Source organism: Bos indicus, chromosome 21 (genome assembly GCF_029378745.1).
Source record: "Bos indicus isolate NIAB-ARS_2022 breed Sahiwal x Tharparkar chromosome 21, NIAB-ARS_B.indTharparkar_mat_pri_1.0, whole genome shotgun sequence".
NCBI lineage: Eukaryota > Metazoa > Chordata > Mammalia > Artiodactyla > Bovidae > Bos > Bos indicus.
Window position 1 is genome coordinate 5,488,393 of NC_091780.1, and position 18,476 is coordinate 5,506,868.

Genomic DNA, 18,476 nt, shown 5'->3' on the forward strand with positions numbered 1-18,476 from the left:
ACATTCCAATTGTATACAATTTTTGACTGTCAAGAGATGACAAGCAATGTCTGGTGTTCACACACTGAAAGCTCATTTTTTAACCTGAACTACGTGGAACAAGAAGATTCTCTCTTATCGTTCCTACACACCATAGCTTTTTTACTGTCTGCTAATTAGAAAGAGAAGAAATTTATTTCTCCACAAGTTTATATAAGTATTGTTTAACATTTGAAGAATTGTATATAATGTGTGTGCATATATGCTCCAAATCAGCAAAGAAGTAGGCAGAACAGGGACTTGAAATGTCTAGTACACATTTGAAAAAATGCTGAATCTCCCTTATCAGTCATCTGAGAAACACAAGTTTTGAAAACTGAACTCTAGTGTTTTGTTTTTCCATTAGATTTGCAGAGATTGAACTCTCCACAGCAGGGATGGGGGAGCAGGCATGGGGCACAGCATTGTCACCGTTATTTGTGGACAGGCATAATCTATGCTTATTGCTTGATTCATCTCGAGCTGTCCTTGATGCATTTCATGATGACTTTTGTGTTGTTCTTGTTGTCTGCAGAACTATTCTCTCCTTGACATGAGGCCACCACCACCTGTAAAGGTTACTCTAAACAATTCCGTGTACTGGCAGGAATTAGAAGATACCTGTGTCTATGAGTGTTTGGATGGCAAAGACTGTCAGAGTTTCTTCTGCTGCTATGAAGAATGCAAATCAGGATCTTGGAGAAAAGGACATATTCACATAGACATCTTGGAACTGGACTCATACTCACGGGTCTTTTTCCCTACATCATTCCTGCTCTTCAACTTGGTTTATTGGGTGGGATACCTCTATCTCTAACTCTTCTTCCAGGTGATAAGTGAAGAGCATTAGACTCTCCTCTAAACTTTCATCGTCCCCAGACCAGTAGTGACTAACTGGAGTAGCAAGGAAGACACTGCTCAGTTTATCTGAAATACATCACTTTTGAGCAGTGTAGGAATATGTGGCAGATATTTCTATTACGTATTTCAAACCCACAGATATATGCGTGTGCACACACAAGTTAACTGAGTGTTAAAGTGATCTTCTTGCTAATCCTTTGCTGAATCTGTAGCTTGGTGATATTTATAAATGTGTTTTGGATACTGGAAGCAGTTCCCAATTTTCTTTTGTGAAGAAATCTGTGAAACGTACAAGCAAATATCTGAGAAGCTCTCTCAGACTCCACCCTTTCTGTATTTTTACTTGGGCCCTCGGCAGCACTGGCGCCCAGCTGCACAGAGTCGCTGTTGACTGAGACACTCATGCTGACGTCAGCCACCGGCAGCCTGAGTTCAAGTGTGAACTGCAGTGAGTTACCACCCAGTTCCTCTCTCTGTGGCCTCTTTGCTCTGTCACCACCTTCACTGGTTGGTGTACTTTTATCTAATAACCTCACCCTAAGTTTGGAAAGGTTATATCTGTTTCATCCACAAGTGTTCAGTTGAGGAAACAGTCTGATTTTCAAAATTCTCATGTTGCTGAAGTCAAAGAGGTTTACTATCTCTGAACATCATAAGTTCAACATTTTATCCTAAGAATTGTCTTTTACTAGACCAAGAGGCAACCCCAGAGTATACTCTATTATAGGTTCAATGATTATCTTTACCTTGCAAAGAAAGGTATATAGCATTCACAAGCTTTGGTTTTGAAATTGTTTTCCAGAGTGTGAAAGAAATGTAGATAGAATTTTTACAAATTTTTCTTAGTGAATATTAACTTTCAAGTCAAATCAATTTTAGATGCAAAACAATGGGTCATGGCTATCATCAATGATATATTTTGATGAAAAAAATTATTTTATATTTTCAAATAAGGATAGGTAGCAAGATGCTAAAGGAAAAGAAACCTTGAAATTATTACTCTTTTGATATTTTTATAACACAAAGCAAACTTGCTTATTGATATTAGTTCTTTGTTATAACTGGATGCTAGTATGTACTTCACAAGACTCTTCAGAAGCTTTCCACCATAGATAGGGGGAAAAAAGTCTTACCATTAGTTTAACAGATGCTTTGCCATTATTAAAATTTTGGTACTAACTCTGCTTCTCATCTTTATCACATAGAAAATTGAATTTGTTTTATTGGAAACCATATAATTTTATTTTAATTATGTATTGTGCATACTATTATTATTCAGAAAAAAAGGTAAAACATTATGCAGGAAAAGTATATAAAAGTGCTAATTCATACAGTTTAATGAATGCAGACCAGACACAGAAGACATGGGAATGGAAGAGACCAGAAGAGTTGAAATTAGATGAGTCAATTTTTATGAACATCAAGTGAATGCAAATATATTGATCTTTATCACCCAATTTTCAAGGAAAAGTCTATATAATGTGAGACATTGAGTTACTTCCTGTCAACTCCTTCCATGCCTTTTGATTTGATACTTATTACATAGGCCACAAACCAATTGGTTTTTATTTTGAAAGTCCAATTTAAAACACAAGAAACAGTAAGTATTTGTGGAGAAACAGGTTGAATCTATTAGCCCAACAGAAATTTCTGTGCTATTGGAGACTTGTACCTACTAGCAGTCTCGTCCTATCTCTCAGGCATCAACCTCCCACTCACTCAACAGCAGGGAAGGGTTCTGGAGGTGCCCTGACCACATCCCACCAGAGGAACTAAACACCCAGGGAGAGCATCCCAAGGTTCTTCTACAAACACAATTCTCAACTTTATAGCAATATGAAATTTTCAATTCATTATTTCTTTTTTTAAAAAGTTCTGGAAGGAGCTGAATTTTCTTGGCAGAAAAATAACTTAAAAACATTTTTATCGCATATATTAAGTCCAACTTTACCTTTAAAATTTTTTACTGAGGCCTCTTATTTCAAGGCCATTCAATAATTGAGCATCATTGGCAACTCTTATGAAATTTTAAGTATAGGATCATCTGTGTTTTCTGAATCCAACCAATCTCTCCCTCCCAGTATCAGTCATTCTGCTGATCTAAACACACTGGTTTATGGTTCCTTTTCCATGAAGCAGAACATTCACCTCAAGAGAGTGTAACAGATCACAGAGCCTAAACTGGATTTCTGCACATCTATCCACTACGGGATCTTACTAAGAAGAACAAAAGCATTCCCTGAGAACACATCAATGCCTGCTTCTCTGCAGCTTGCCCATTTAAGTTCTCCTTATTGATCCCAGCTCCCCAGATAAACCATTTCAGTCTTCAATAAAGGAAATTGGTATGTACCTCACACAGGTGCAGAGCTCAGGGGCATGCTTTTAAGTAGGTATGAGTTTACTTTATGGAAGAAGGAAGAGGATGAGCACTGGGATAGTGTGAAGGGACTGTATCACTCTTTAACTGAAGGACTCTCTTTCACCAGTATGCTTGGTTAGTAGGGTATGTATGGTGAGCATTGTGCAAGACTGTTCACAGATACTACATCCTTACAGCTCCACCCAGATTGCTTTGCATGTAGAATGGGGAGTGATATTTGGTGGCTAGATGGCAGCTGTAGGGAAGTTGAGTGACCTGCATTTCAAAAGTGCTACTGTGCTCCTCACTTTTAGAAACGCTAAATTAAGGAAATGACTGTTCCACATTTTGACAAAAAATTCTAATTTCTGACCACCATACCTCATACTTACAACTGTGACTGTCTCTATTAAGCTGCATCTAGGCTGGACAGAGAAAAAAGAAATTTCACAGAGAAAAAAGAAATTTCACACCAATGGAATTAGAGCAAAATGCATCTTCGGATCTTAGAAAGTTTCAGTTTCTGCAAAGTCTGAATACCACAGGCCAGAACACAGACTGTCACATACATGACTGAGAAGGACAATACAGCTATAACTTACTCTGGACCCAGTCAATACTGTCCCTAATTTACCCAGCATATGCCTTAAAATAACACATAAATCTTAAATTACATATATCATGTAGATTTTTCATGTCCTGTGATCATATATATCTCATGCCAGATTTTACTTATCATTTATGAATGGTGAAGACAAGATTTCTTTATGTGCCCAACAGTTTTATCCTTAATTATATTATCAAATCAATTAAAAACTAAATTTTTGTGGACTCTTTAATTGAAGCAATGCCTTTCCTTTATGACAAAGCATTTTCAGGCTACATATGAGAAATCGGGGCCAATCTAAGAGTCAGTGCAATTTGCGCTTGTGATAGAATGTGAGTGTTCACTTAGAACCTTCACACCAAGTCTTTTTACCTGGTCACAGCTTGCTGTAGTAAAAAGGTAGAGACAGATTTTTTTGTTCCTCTGCAAAATATCACACTCTGGAAGCAAGAATGGTAATTGATAACCCTATTTTGCATTCATGGATACTTGCCACAACAGGGCATTCTTTATTAAAAGGGCTACGACTCAAAACAAATACAAACCTCATTTTTATCCATTTATCTTGGCTGCCAATAACTGAAAACTTTCTGTGGTTTCCTTTGAAGACTTTAAGGACTCTAACTAGTCTCCATGCCATTATACTTGCTATACCAAACCAGTGCTCTCAAAATACAAACATTTTTAATTCTCTCCACGATCTTGCTACTGTCTGATGTGTTCTGAAATTTATATACATATGAAATTTCATCCTCAATTTCTGTAAAAAGACAAAATGTGAGTGACGAGATAAGGATAATCTGATGCAAATGCACGCTGAAATATTTACTATTAGACTTCAGAACACCATCACGTTTAAAAATATTCAGAAAGATGTCTGTAAATAAGAAAGAAAGAATTAGATAGTAAACACACTGTAATGTGAAACTCAAAATTTTCTATTGAAGTCCCCTTCAAATTTCCCAAAACTGAGGTAGTGTGTAATCTGTACATTTTTCCCCTCAAATTTGCCTGTAGAAAACCTTCAGATTCATGCAACTTAACAGTACTGCCACAGTGTATAATCATATCCAAAGACCAAAAGTAAAAGTTCAGGCTAAACGACCCCTTCTCAAATTCTTTGTTAACTTACCTTTTACTGTAAAAACAGATTTCTATGATTATGGGGATAAAACACCGTAAAAGACAGAAATAAGAGTTGAGATAATAGGTAAACAACTTAGCCAGTCATATCTATGGAAAATAAAACTTTGGCTTTTAAAATAAAATATCTGGTAATCTTTGAAGAGCAGCCATTAGACATTCTCACTCCTTCTTTTACAATTTCTTCTGATTAAAACTTAGCAATTCCAGGATATAAACCTAGCCTAGTTCTATTTACAGAGAAGGCAATGGAACCCCACTCCAGTACTCCTTCCTGGAAAATCCCATGGACGGAGGAGCCTGGTGGGCTGCCGTCTATGGGGTCGCACAGAGTCGGACAGGACTGAAGCGACTTAGCAGCAGTTCTATTTAGATCAAAAGAGAATGTTTCCTACTTTCTTTTCAAAATGTCTAGTTAAATGATGCTTTCGTTTTAATGTTGTCAATGAAACATCTTAAATCTCATTGCTCTGCTCACAGAAAAACCAAAGTTTAGACTGGTTTATATCAGTCCTACGGAGAAGGCAATGGCACCCCACTCGAGTACTCGTGCCTGGAAAATCCCATGGATGGAGGAGCCTGGTAGGCTGCAATCCATGGGGTTGCTTAGAGTCGGACACAACTGAACGACTTCACTTTCACGCATTGGAGAAGGAAATGGCAACCCACTCCAATGTTCTTGCCTGGAGAATCCCAGGGACGGGGAGCCTGGTTGGCTGCTGTCTATGGGGTCACACAGAGTCGGACACAACAGAAGCGACTTAGCAGCAGCAGCATATCAGTCCTAAGAGAGTAGTACATTTACTAACAAGTCTTCAATGTTTTGAGTTAACTAAGCCAGTTTTTAAAATTGTATTATACAGAAACATGAGCTAGAAAACAATTAGGTAGATATAACACAGGAACATGCACACAATGCCCATGTACACTCACACATAAAGCAACATATTTGAATGTGCCATTCAGGTAATGAGAGGGAAATGTAAAGTTGTTTTTCTTGAATTAATCAGATCATCACCTACCTCTACCACCTTGGGGTTTGTTTTGTTTTGGGGGGGGGGGTTGGCATTTATAAGCCCAACGCAACATTTTTTCAGCCCAGTGGACTGTTCTACAATGTGAGGATGATAGTGGTTTCTGCAGGGAAGGATGGTCTCTAACTGCTGAACAGTTTAAACTGTGCAGGTTGGAAAGTACAGTGAAGATTGATTGCCAATAATGAAATCCCCCAGACTGAGAAGGTGGCTGTTATATTTTCTCCTTTTCCAGCTCTTTGAGATTCTTTCTTTTTCCCAATAACCACTTTTCCACAAAAAGTATTACAGCTCTTATTTTCCATTAAAAAGCAGAACTCAGTGCCAGACTGATTTTCAGGAACAAATGATGAGCACTTTAATTTGGTTCTTGTTTACTACAGCAGATTTTGTTTTCATTGGCTGTTTACAAAAGGAAGGATTTAGGGTGTCAGCTTTGTCAATTGACAGGTGAAAGCCACTCAATACACAGAGAAGCACTTCAGTCACTTTGTTGAGATTAGAACACCTCATCACCCTAACTAGCTGTGGCAGTTCCAGTCAATGCATCCACCACTCAGCTAACTTGCCCCGTTTACCGATTTCATGCACTGGTTAGGGCAGGGTGACCCTGGAAGCTACAGAGAGTTTAAAGAAAAAAAAAAAAAAAACAACTTCATTCTGAAGTGACTTTCAATGAAATTAAATGATATATATTGACAGAAAGCTTATTTAACTTGCTGACCAAATTTTTAAGTTGGCAGCTGAATATGACAGGATTTTAGAAGTAAATTATGCTGCATTGCCATTACCATCATCATCATCACTACTGTCATAACCATCACCACCACCACCACCTCCACCACCACCATCATCATCATCATCATTATCATCACCATCTATGTATCCTTTTCCAGGTTCCACACTAGTGCTGGGCTTCTGAGGTGGTGCTCGTGGTAAGGAACCCACTAGCCAATGCAGGAGATGCAAGAGATATGAGTTTGACCTTGGGGTCAGGAAGATCCTCTGGAGAAGGAAATGGCAACCCACTCCAGTGTTCTTGCCTGGAAATTTCCATGGACAGAGGAACCTGGTGGGCTACAGTTCATGAGTCACAAAGAGTCAGACATGACTGAACACACACACACACACACACACACACGCTTACTAGTGCTTTGGGGCTTCCTGGGTTTCACAGTTGTAAAGAATCTGCCTGTCAATGCAGGAGACACAAGAGACATAGGTTTGATCTCTGGATCAGGAAGATCCCCTTGGAGAAGGAAATGTCAACCCACTCCAGTATTCTTGCCTGGAGAAGTCCATGGACAGAGGAGCCTGGTGGGCTACAGTCCATGGGTCACAAAGAGTCGGACACTGCTGAGCATACATGTATGCATCCTAGAGCTTAACTATTCATGCAACATGAAAGTTCAATTTCTTTTCCAAACTAAAACAAAATTAGAACTTAAAAAGAGAAAATAAAAAAGTTTTATTTCAGTTTAAATATTAAATACACAGTTCAAATATTTGCTTTCCTAGAAACATTTCCAGAACTGTACTTTGTCCCAGAGGTCCTGTTTGTCTACCTTGCCTCAATCAGAATTTGAAATTATTCCTTAGGCGAATATTCCACCCAATTACTTTTTGGTGGCTTGTGGATTTGTGTTTTTGTTTCTTATTTTGTCTTGGTTTGGTTTTTGTTGTTTTTATGGTGCTTGATGTTTTTTATTCCTTTTCAAGAAGTTAACATTTAAATTGGCTAAGAACTATCTATCATTTTTCCCTAAAATGAATGCTTCTATGTACACTTCAGATTTCTGTTAGCCCCAACGGACAATCAATATGCTTCTTATTATATAATTTGGGTCTAACCTTTGACTCTTTCTAATATATCTTGAGATTTTTACTTTTGGATAGAAATAGACACAAAACATATTCATGAAATTTATAGTATTTATTATTATATTAGCTGTTTAGACTAATTCTATGAAAACACTTAAAAGGAAACTTTCGATCATTCTTGACCTTCAAAATGATTAATTTTGTGCTAGTGAACAATGTTTACAAGCATATGTTTGTGCAACTACATGACATGTTTTTCCTTATAAGCAGCTCCTGAACTAAGTGAGAGATTCATTCCTCATGAATGAATTCTCTGGGGAAAGTTGACAAAGAGCAACAATTTTCAGGGATTAGGCCTGGATTGTTTTATGAGGAGTAAGGGGCCATCTTGTGTTTACATGCAGTGACGTGTGTGTTTATATCCTTATGTACAGTGGTAAAACTGGAACAACTTATTAGCGTGTGTATTACTCTACCTACCACCCTAAACATAGTTGAAACAAGTAGAAAGGAGCACAGTTTCCTAATGAAAGCATATTAGCTTCTCAAGCTTTTTCTTTTTATGGAAAAAAAAGAAAGAAACAGATAGAACTATCTTTTTATTTCCTGAAAACGTGGGGCCACATTTTTTCTTTAAAAAGAAAATCAAGCTTAAATAACTGATCAGAAATTGTTTTGAAGTCCAAATGAGGCTGCCTTTTACTGAAAGCAGACCATCACATTTTCACTAGGGCACACTTAAGTTACTTCTTGGTCATTTGTGCATAGTGGTCTATTTTAACTGATAAGCCAAAAGTAGTTCTTCAAGATATAGGTGGCAAATAGCCTCTGTAACACTTGTTTAGGACACAGATTTCATGTATATTGTGAGAAAGTACCAGGTTTAGTGTGAACTGTGCCACATGTAAGAGTTAATCATAATATGTAGTCGTCTCTTTTTGAAACATGTGTATAAAGGAAAACCGTCAGGTGCCCTAGGAGATGCTCCAGGCAGAAAGGCAGAGAAGATTTGCATATCTGCTCTCTGCATGGATGGAATCCTTCCTGCCTGTGGATTCATCTCCTCCAAGTGGGAGAGAGGAGAAGGATTGCAGAATGTGAGGGTTTCTTGGAATCTGCATTGAGCACTCAGTGTAGAGGCTCAGTGTAGAGAGCTGGTCCTGAGAGGTGACCTGCCCTGGACAAATGTGTGCTCTGGTCCCTTTCCAGGCAAGTGGGTTGAGGGCCAAACCAGGGTCCCTGCCTTCATCAAGTGGCATCCAACAGCCCCTGCTCTACTGTCATCCCACGAGGGCCTGAAGGCTCTGGCTCTGGGTCCGAGGTCCTGCCATCCTCCTCCTCTCTGTCAAGGATGTGACTCTCTGTTAGCTGTGCGGCTCCTAGAGAAAAGTGGGCACACTTGTGTCCAACGTGCCTTGGCAATGCGGGCAGCACTGAGACATGGGAGGCACTACACCTTGCTTCGCCAGTCTGGTCCCACTGTGCCCTGCTCGGGGTGGGCTAGGCTGCCCTCTGTATTTGTATTTGGATTCCTATGTTTGTACTTCTAATACAAATAAATGCACATGTTGTCAGAAATATTTGAGCCAAGAGTAGGTATCTTTCTTGTTTTGAATGGCCAAACAGGAGGCTGGGAAAAGGCATGGGCTTTCAGGTCCACATGGGTGGGGGGCCTTCCCACTGGCGGGAGTGTAACATCAACTGCCCCTCTCGGAGGCTCACCCTTCTGCTAACACTACCCAGAGGCAGATTCTGCAAATGTTAAGAAAGAGGGGGGAGGTTACAAGTGACTTATGTTCAAAGCATGTGCCCTTCTCCACTCTTGATGAAGCCCAGAAACAGAGACTCCCCTACAAGCCCAAACAACACACCCACCCCTGCCCATGGAGAGCTTGAAATCCCACTCTGGCCAAGCAAGGAGGCAAGTGTTAGTCTCCAGGGCCTCACCTACAGCTCAGGTGTGATTAAATACTATGAGCAGGGTTCTGAGTTTCTGACCCTCCACTATCCATGAATGTGAAAGGGAGAACTGATTACTCTTAAAGTCTGAATAGCCACTCTGTGAGAAAGGGCTGCAGCCCCAAACTAAAGTAAAAGCCTAGCTTAGTAAATATGATCATAAACCAATGGCCACCATTGAGGACAGACAGACTTTACACTCCACTTTGGTCAATTTGAACTGAGCACATTTTACTGAAAACAAGCATCAGGTCTCCTAGCTCACCTATTATGACTTCAGTAAGACAGCCCAGCCTGCTCCTAGATGGGTGCTCCACTGACGGAATGGAGCGGGGCCAGCTATGAGACATTTTCTTCTGCCTCTGCCAGCTTCCACTTCTTCTCCAAGACTTAGCACAGGCTTCTGAACCTGACATAAGGTTTTCAGATGTCAGCTGGATGCGTCAGAAGTATATAGTTTGGTATTTCCAAAAATTACTTCTGGATTACTTCAATCTATGTTTGAATGATGGTGAACATTTCATTTTCATTAATCTCTCCCTCTTACCAGAATCATCAAGTTGTCCCTGGTCTGTGACCAGTTCTACAGGCCTCTTCATAGATAGATTACAATCACAGCTGTCTTTTATGCAGGACTATGTGCTAAGAACTTTGCACACGATGAATCATTCAGTCCTTCTAGTACTCCGTGAAGGAGGTACTGTTGTTATCACCTTTATACTGATAAGAAAGTTTAGGCTTTCCCAATGTTAAAGACCTGGGAAAATGTGGAAAAAGAGTTCAAGGGCTGGAAATATGACTTTATGTACTTCAGAATTTCTGTGCTTAAGTGTTACACTCTGCAGCTAGTGTCTTGAAAACTTGGACGTTATGGAGTGAATTTCTAAGAACTTTTTTTTTACTAAGGCCAAAATTTACTTTTTAATTAATTTAAACATGTTTTTCTTTGGAAAGGAATATTTTTTTTCAAAAGGGCACGGGGAATGTAAATTGGTACAACCACTATGGAGAACAGTATGTAAGTTCCTTGAGAAAATAAAATAGTTTCACATGATCCAGCAATCACACTCCTGGGCAAATATCTGTAGAAAAACATGCATCAAAAGGATACATGCACCCCAATGTTCATTGCAGCACTGTTTGCAATAACCAAGAGATGGCAGCAACCTAAATGTTCATCAACAGGTGAATGGATAAAGATGTGGTACATATATGCAATAGAATATTAGTCAAGCATTAAAAAGAAAAAACTAATGCCATTTGCAGCAATATGGATGGACCTAGAGATTATTATGGGCTTTCCTGGTGGCTCACTGGTAAAGAATTCGCCTACAATGCAGAAGATAGTGGATTCAGTTCCTGAGTTTGGAAGATCCTGTGGAGATGGAGATGGCAACCGACTCCAGTACACTTGCCTGAGAAATCCCATGGACAGAGGAGCCTGGCAGACTACAATCCAAGGGGGTCACAAAAGAGTCGGACACAATTTAGTGACTAAATAACATCAACAAAAAGTAGTAAGCCAACTAAGTGAAGTAAGCCAGACAAAGACAAATAATCATGTGTTATCACTTATATGTGGAATCTAAAAAAATATAAGTGAACTTATTTATAAAGCAAAGACTCATAGAGAATGAACTTATGGTTAGCAGGGAGAAGGGTGGAGTGAAGGGAAAGAGTGGGAGTTTGTATTTGATATGGACACACTACTATATTTAAAATTGATAACCAACAAGAATCTGCTGTATAGCACAAGGAACTCTGCACAATATACTGTAATAATCTAAATGCGAAAAGAATTTGAAAGATAATAGATTAGTATATATGTTAAAATACTAATAATTTTAAATAAAATTTAAGAAAAATAAAAGGGCATCTAAAGAATGTGCTAAAATGGTACAATGAGGTCAGTAGTGTTTAGTAGGGATCCACAGAAATCAATCACAGTTGTTCTCAGCTCAAAAGTATTATACACAATGTCCTCTCACTTGATTACTTGACTTATGGCAGAAAGTGAAGAGGAACTAAAAAACCTCTTGATGAAAGTGAAAGACGAGAGTGAAAAAGTTGGCTTAAAGCTCAACATTCAGAAAACTAAGATCATGGCATCTCGTCCCATCACTTCATGGAAAATAGATGGGGAAACAGTGGAAACAGTGTCAGACTTTATTTTTGGGGGCTCCAAAATCACTGCAGATGGCGACTGCAGCCATGAAATTAAAAAAACTCTTGCTCCTTGGAAGGAAAGTTATGACCAACCTAGATAGCATATTCAAAAGCAGAGACATTACTTTGCCAACAAAGGTTCGTCTAGTCAAGGCTATGGTTTTTCCAGTGGTCATGTATGGATGTGAGAGTTGGACTGTGAAGAAAGCTGAGGGCCGAAGAATTGATGCTTTTGAACTGTGGTGTTGGAGAAGACTCCTGAGAGTCCCTCGGACTGCAAGGAGATCCAACCTGTCCATTCTAAGGGAGATCAGCCCTGGGTGTTCTTTGGAAGGAATGATGCTAAAGCTGAAACTCCAGTACTTTGACAACCTCATGCGAAGGGTTGACTCATTGGAAAAGACTCTGATGCTGGGAGGGATTGGGGGCAGGAGGAGAAGGGGATGACAAAGGATGAGATGGCTGGATGGTATCACCAACTTGATGGATGTGAGTTTGAGTGAACTCCAGGAGTTGGTGATGGACAGGGAGGCCTGGCGTGCTGCAATTCATGGGGTCGCAAAGAATCAGACAGTACTGAGCGACTGAACTGAACTGAAAGTAAGAACAGATTTTATTACCAGACTCTGTACTGGTTGCAGAGTGGAAATTATAAGGAAAGTGAGAGTCAATTCTTATGTAGGTTGATAAGGAGTCCAGAACCCTCAAGGAGGAGGAGGAAGGGACAAACATTTTTTTTCTACATGGCTTTGCCTTAGTCACATAAGACGTTTTTTCTTAAGCTCTGAGTTGCCATGGCAACAATCTATTTTGCCTAAGACTAACTGTCCTGAAGCCCGGAGCTAATGATTACACAACAAAACAACGCATCTTGTTCAAGGGTATGTTTCTCATTAAGCTCTGTGCTAATGATTATATAATAACAATGGATCTTGCTTGAGGACATGTCTCTCCTTAACAGGAACCCATTCCTCCCCGCTAACCTTGTTATCTTAAGATATATGTTGAGGGAGCCAGTCTGGAAAGACCTTTACAACCTCGAGACATTCTTTTATCTATTGTTAGTAACCAATTGAAAAAGTATAAACGACTAGCGACCAGCAAGAGGGGCACTCTTTCTGCCCCCTTCTGATGTCTGTCAGAAGATTTCTCTGTCCCTTCTCACTTTAATAAAACTTAGGCCTCAAGAAGCTCTGAGTGACTGAAGCTGCATCATTGGTTCTGAAGCAAAATTTTCTCCTTTGAAGATTATGAATCTGACACCATTTACTGTAAGCTATCAAAAGGAAATCCTTCACATTGTCATGATTTAGGACCCTGAGATTTGGAGTGGCATGTTTGAATCTCCTACCCGACACCAGACTAGCTTTTGTTTTCTAAAAGCTGTTCAGTGGCTCCTCCTGGGTCAGTTGAGTCTCAAAAGATGCTCTTCTCATTATCTCAGGCCCAAAACAGAGTGACATCCAAGCACAGCCCAGGAGAACCTCAAGTTCTATTACCCAGGGAGGTTGCAGACACGCTTGAGAGACCGCAGCATCTTGAATATTTGTAGTTGGCAGGAGTCTGTGAAGCCTGCCTGTGAGTTATGTTAAGGATATTAGAACCAGAAAGGACCAGTTATAACACTGGACTGACTGTCTTTATAAATGAGGGGATTAAACAGTACCAACAATTCATTTTAAAGCCTTATACTGAAACTATTTCAGTAAAATCACTTGAAATCTGGATTCACAGTGGCCTTCAGCCAAAGATATTGAAATGCTGGCACTTCCCTCATATACTATAAAGGAAAAAGCCCAAGTTTTTAAGAGGTGGAAATTTTGGAGTAGATTCATCATGTGCAATTAATCCACTCATAATCTAGCCATAAGTAGGAATACTCAGGGATAACTCCCTGACCTATATACTTAGAAAGGCACCAGGGAAACAGTTCCAGCATCCATGGACGTTCACAGTAAACAATGGTTGAAGATGCCACCGTGAACTCTTGGAGTAGCAAGATCAGATGGCTTGACTTAACCTACAGAGACAGTGGATTCAATGACCATGATAAGCCCTAGTCAGTTCAGTATCAATTCAGTTGCTCAGTTGTATCCAACTTCTTGAGACCCCATGAATTGCAGCACTCCAGGCCTCCCTGTCCATCACCAACTCCCAGAATGTACCCAAACCCATGTCCATCGAGTCAGTGAGGCCATCCAGCCATCTCATCCTCTGTCATCCCCTTCTCCTCCTGCTGCCAATCCTTCCCAGTATCAGGGTCCCTTCCAATGACTCAACCCTTTGCATGAGGTGGCCAAAGTATTGCAGTTTCAGCTTTAGCATCAGTCCTTCCAATGAACACCTAGGACTGGTCTCCTTTAGGATGGACTGATTGGATCTTCTTGCAGTCCAAGGGACTCTCAAGAGTCTTCTCCAACACCACAGTTCAAAAGCATCAATTCTTCGGCCCTCAGCTTTCTTCACAGTCCAACTCTCACATCCATACATGACTACTGGAAAAACCATGACCTTGACTAGATGGACTTTTGTTGGCAAAGTATTGTCTCTGCTTTTGAATATGCTATCTAGGTTTGTCATAACTTTCCTTCCAAGGAGTAAGTGTCTTTCAATTTCATGGCTGCAGTCACCATCTGCAGTGATTTTAGAGCCCAAAAAAATGTCTGACACTGTTTCCACTGTTTCCCTATCTATTTCTCATGAAGTGATGGGACCAGATGCCATGATCTTAGTTTTCTGAGTGTTGAGTTTTAAGCCAACTTGTTCACTCTCCTCTTTCACTTTCATCAAGAGGCTTTTTAGTTCCTCTTCACTTTCTGCCTTAAGGGTGGTGTCATCTGCGTACCTGAGGTTATTGATAGTTCTCCCGGCAATCTTGATTCCAGTTTGTGCTTCTTCCAGCCCAGCGTTTCTCATGATGTACTCTGCATAGAAGTTAAATAAGCAGGGTGACAATATACAGCCTTGATGTACTCCTTTTCCTATTTGGAACCAGTCTGTTGTTCCATGTCCAGTTCTAACTGCTGCTTCCTGAGCTGCATACAGGTTTCTCAAGAGGCAGGTCAGGTGATCTGGTATTCCCATCTCTTGAAGAATTTTATACAGTATATTGTGATCCACACAGTCAAAGGCTTTGGCATAGTCCATAAAGCAGAAATAGATGTTTTTCTGGAACTCTCTTGCTTTTTCTATGATCCAGTGGATGTTGGCAATTTGATCTCTGGTTCCTCTGCCTTTTCTAAAACCAGCTTGAATATCTAAGCCCTAGTAATGGTAGGTAAATCAAAGCAATTTGATGCACAGCATCTGAGACAATGAACAATTGATCCTGAGGTCTGTATCGATGACACAGATGCAAAATCTATGAAGGCTATGCTTGGTATATATAACTTGGGAAGGACTAGCGATGGCACCCCACTCCAGTACTGTTGCCTGGAAAATTGCATGGACAGAGGAGCCTGGTAGGCTGCAGTCCATGGGGTCGATAAGAGTTGGACACAACCGAGTGACTTCCCTTTCACTATTCACTTTCATGCATTAGAGAAGGACATGGCAACCCACTCCAGTGTTTTTGCCTGGAGAATCCCAGGGATGGGGGAGCCTGGTGGGCTGCCGTCTATGGGGTCACACAGAGTCAGACATGACTGAAGTGACTTAGCAGTAGCAGCAGCAGCAGGGAGTAGTAGCACGTGTAAGCATAAAGGACTCTTTTAAACTAGATTCAGAGTACCTTTGTTAATCATATTTCATTGAAAGGATCCCTGCATTATGGCTACCAGTCTATACTGTGATTCTTCCTCGAAGTCTTTCCCAGAGAAAAGAAGCTATTCACCAGACTGACTGTGTTCAGAGGAAAGAAAAATAATCAGAATTTCTAGATCTATTTCATTCTGGCTAGAATTTTTTAAATTCCCTTGGGACATAAAATGACATTAGGGTCTAAAATCAGAGGGGGATATGGAAATCAGGAAATAAGCAGTCTTGTTTACCTTGCTCATCTTCTAGGAGCCCAGAATAATAATTGGATATGTAAGGAAGGGTCAGTAAAACATTTTGCTTCATCTCTAAACTTGGTAAACTCTGTGCTTTCTGTCATAATATTAATCTATCCTGCCTAAATGATTTTTTAAATAAGTTTATTTATTTTTAATTGAAGGATAATTGCTTTAAAATATTGATTTCATTTCTGCCATACATCAACATGAATTAACCATAGGTATACATCTGTCCTGGAGAAGGCAATGGCAACCCACTCCAGTACTCTTGCCTGGCAAATCCCATGGACAGAGGAGCCTGGTAGGCTGCAGTCCGTGGGGTCTCTAGAAGTTGGACACCACTGAGCAACTTCACTTTCACTTTTCACTTTCATGCATTGGAGAAGGAAATGGCAACCCACTCCAGTGTTCTTGCCTGGAGAATCCCAGGGATGGGGAGCCTGGTGGGCTGCCGTCTCTGGGGTCGCACAGAGTCGGACACAACTGAAGTGACTTAGCAGCAGCAGCAGCATACATCTGTCCCTACTCTCTTGAACCTCACTCCCACCTCCCACCTTTTCTCATCGTTCTAGGTGTTAAGCCACAATTTGAGTTCCTGAATCATACAGCAAATATCCATTGGCTAACTATTTTACATATGGTAACATATATGCTTCCATACAACTCTCTGTATTTGTCTCACCCTCTCCTTTGCCCCTGCCCATATCCAAAATTCTGTTCTCTGTGTCTGTATCTCCATTATTGCCCTCAAATACGTTCATCAGTACCAGCTTTCTACATTATTCATATGTTCATTAATATTTTTTTTCTTTGTTTAGTTCACTTTTTTTTAATAAATTTATTTATTTTAATTGGAGGCTAATAGGCTCTAGGTTCATCCACCTCATTAAACTGACTCAAATGCATTCCTTTTTATGAATGAGTAGTTTTCGGAGAAGGTGATGGCACCCCACTCCAGTACTCTTGCCTGGAAAATCCCATGGATGGAGGAGCCTGGTGGGCTGCAGTTCATGGGGTCGCTAAGAGTTGGACACGATCGAGCGACTTCCTTTTCACTCTTCACTTTCATGCATTGGAGAAGGAAATGGCAACCCACTCCAGTGTTGTTGCCTGGAGAATCCCAGGGACGGGGGAGCCAGGTGGGCTGCCGTCTATGGGGTCGCACAGAGTCGGACAGGACTGAAGTGACTTGGCAGTATTAGATTTATATATGTACCACAACTTCTTTATCCATTCATCTGTCGATGGATCTAGGTTGCTTCCATGTCCTAGCTATTGTAAATAGTGCTTCAATGAACAATGGGGTACACATGTCTTTTTTCAATTTTGGTTTCCTAAGGTTTTAGAAAAGGCAGAGAAACCAGAGACCAAATTGCCAACATCCTCTGGATCATCAGAAAAGCAAGAGGGTGCCAGAAAAACATCTATTTCTGTTTATTGACTATGCCAAAGCCTTTGACTGTGGAAAATTCTGAAAGAGATGGGAATACCAGACCACCTGACCTGCCTCTTGAGAAACTTATATGCAGGTCAGGAAGCAACAGTTAGAATTGGACATGGAACAACAGACTGGTTCCAAATAGGAAAAGGAGTACATCAAGGCTGTATATTGTCACCCTGCTTATTTAACTTCTATGCAGAGTACATCATGAGAAACACTGGGCTGGAAGAAGCACAAGCTGGAATCAAGATTGCCAGTAGAACTATCAATAACTTCAGGTATGCAGTCAACACCACCCTTAAGGCAGAAAGTGAAGAAGAACCAAAAACCCTGTTGATGAAAGTGAAAGAGGAGAGTGAAAAAGTTGGCTTAAAGCTCAACATTCAGAAAACTAAGATCATGGCATCTGGTCCCATCACTTCATGGGAAATAGATGGGGAAACAGTGGAAACAGTGTCAGACTTTATTTTTTTGGGCTCCAAAATCACTGCAGATGGTGACTGCAGCCATGAATTAAAAGACACTCCTTGGAAGAAAAGTTATGACCGAACTAGATAGCATATTCAAAAGCAGAGACATCACTTTGCCAACAAAGGTCCGTCTAGTCAAGGCTATGGTTTTTCCAGTGGTCATGTATGGATGTGAGAGTTGGACTGTGAAGAAAGGTGAGGACTGAAGAACTGATGCTTTTGAACTGTGGTGTTGGAGAAGACTCCTGAGAGTCCCTCGGACTGCAAGGAGATCCAACCTGTCCATTCTAAAGGAGATCAGTCCTGGGTGTTCTTTGGAAGGAATGATGCTAAAGCTGAAATGTCAATACTTTGGCCACCTCATGTGAAGAGTTGACTCATTGGAAAAGACTCTGATGCTGGGAGGGATTGGGGGCAGGAGGAGAAGGGGATGACAGAAGATGAGATGGCTGGATGGCATCACCGACTTGATGAACATGGGTTTGGGTCCTCCCATTCTGAGAGCTTTCTTTTCACCTTGGTTATAGTCTCTTCTGCTGTGCAAAAGCTTTTAAGTTTAATTAGGTCCCACTCCTTTATATTTGTATTTATTTCCATTA

At 40.4% G+C, this 18,476-nt stretch overlaps 1 protein-coding gene across 1 annotated transcript in view; it reads left to right on the forward strand.

The window, feature by feature from the left end:
• GABRG3 (gamma-aminobutyric acid type A receptor subunit gamma3) overlaps window positions 1-9,431 on the forward strand; it is an 846,991-nt gene extending 837,560 nt beyond the window's left edge. Inside the window, exon 10 of the mRNA XM_070774998.1 lies at window positions 554-9,431. Coding sequence (XP_070631099.1) covers window positions 554-835 — 282 coding nt within the window. The 3' untranslated portion in view covers window positions 836-9,431. The remainder of the gene's footprint in view (window positions 1-553) is intronic.
• The last annotated feature ends 9,045 nt before the right edge of the window (window positions 9,432-18,476 follow it).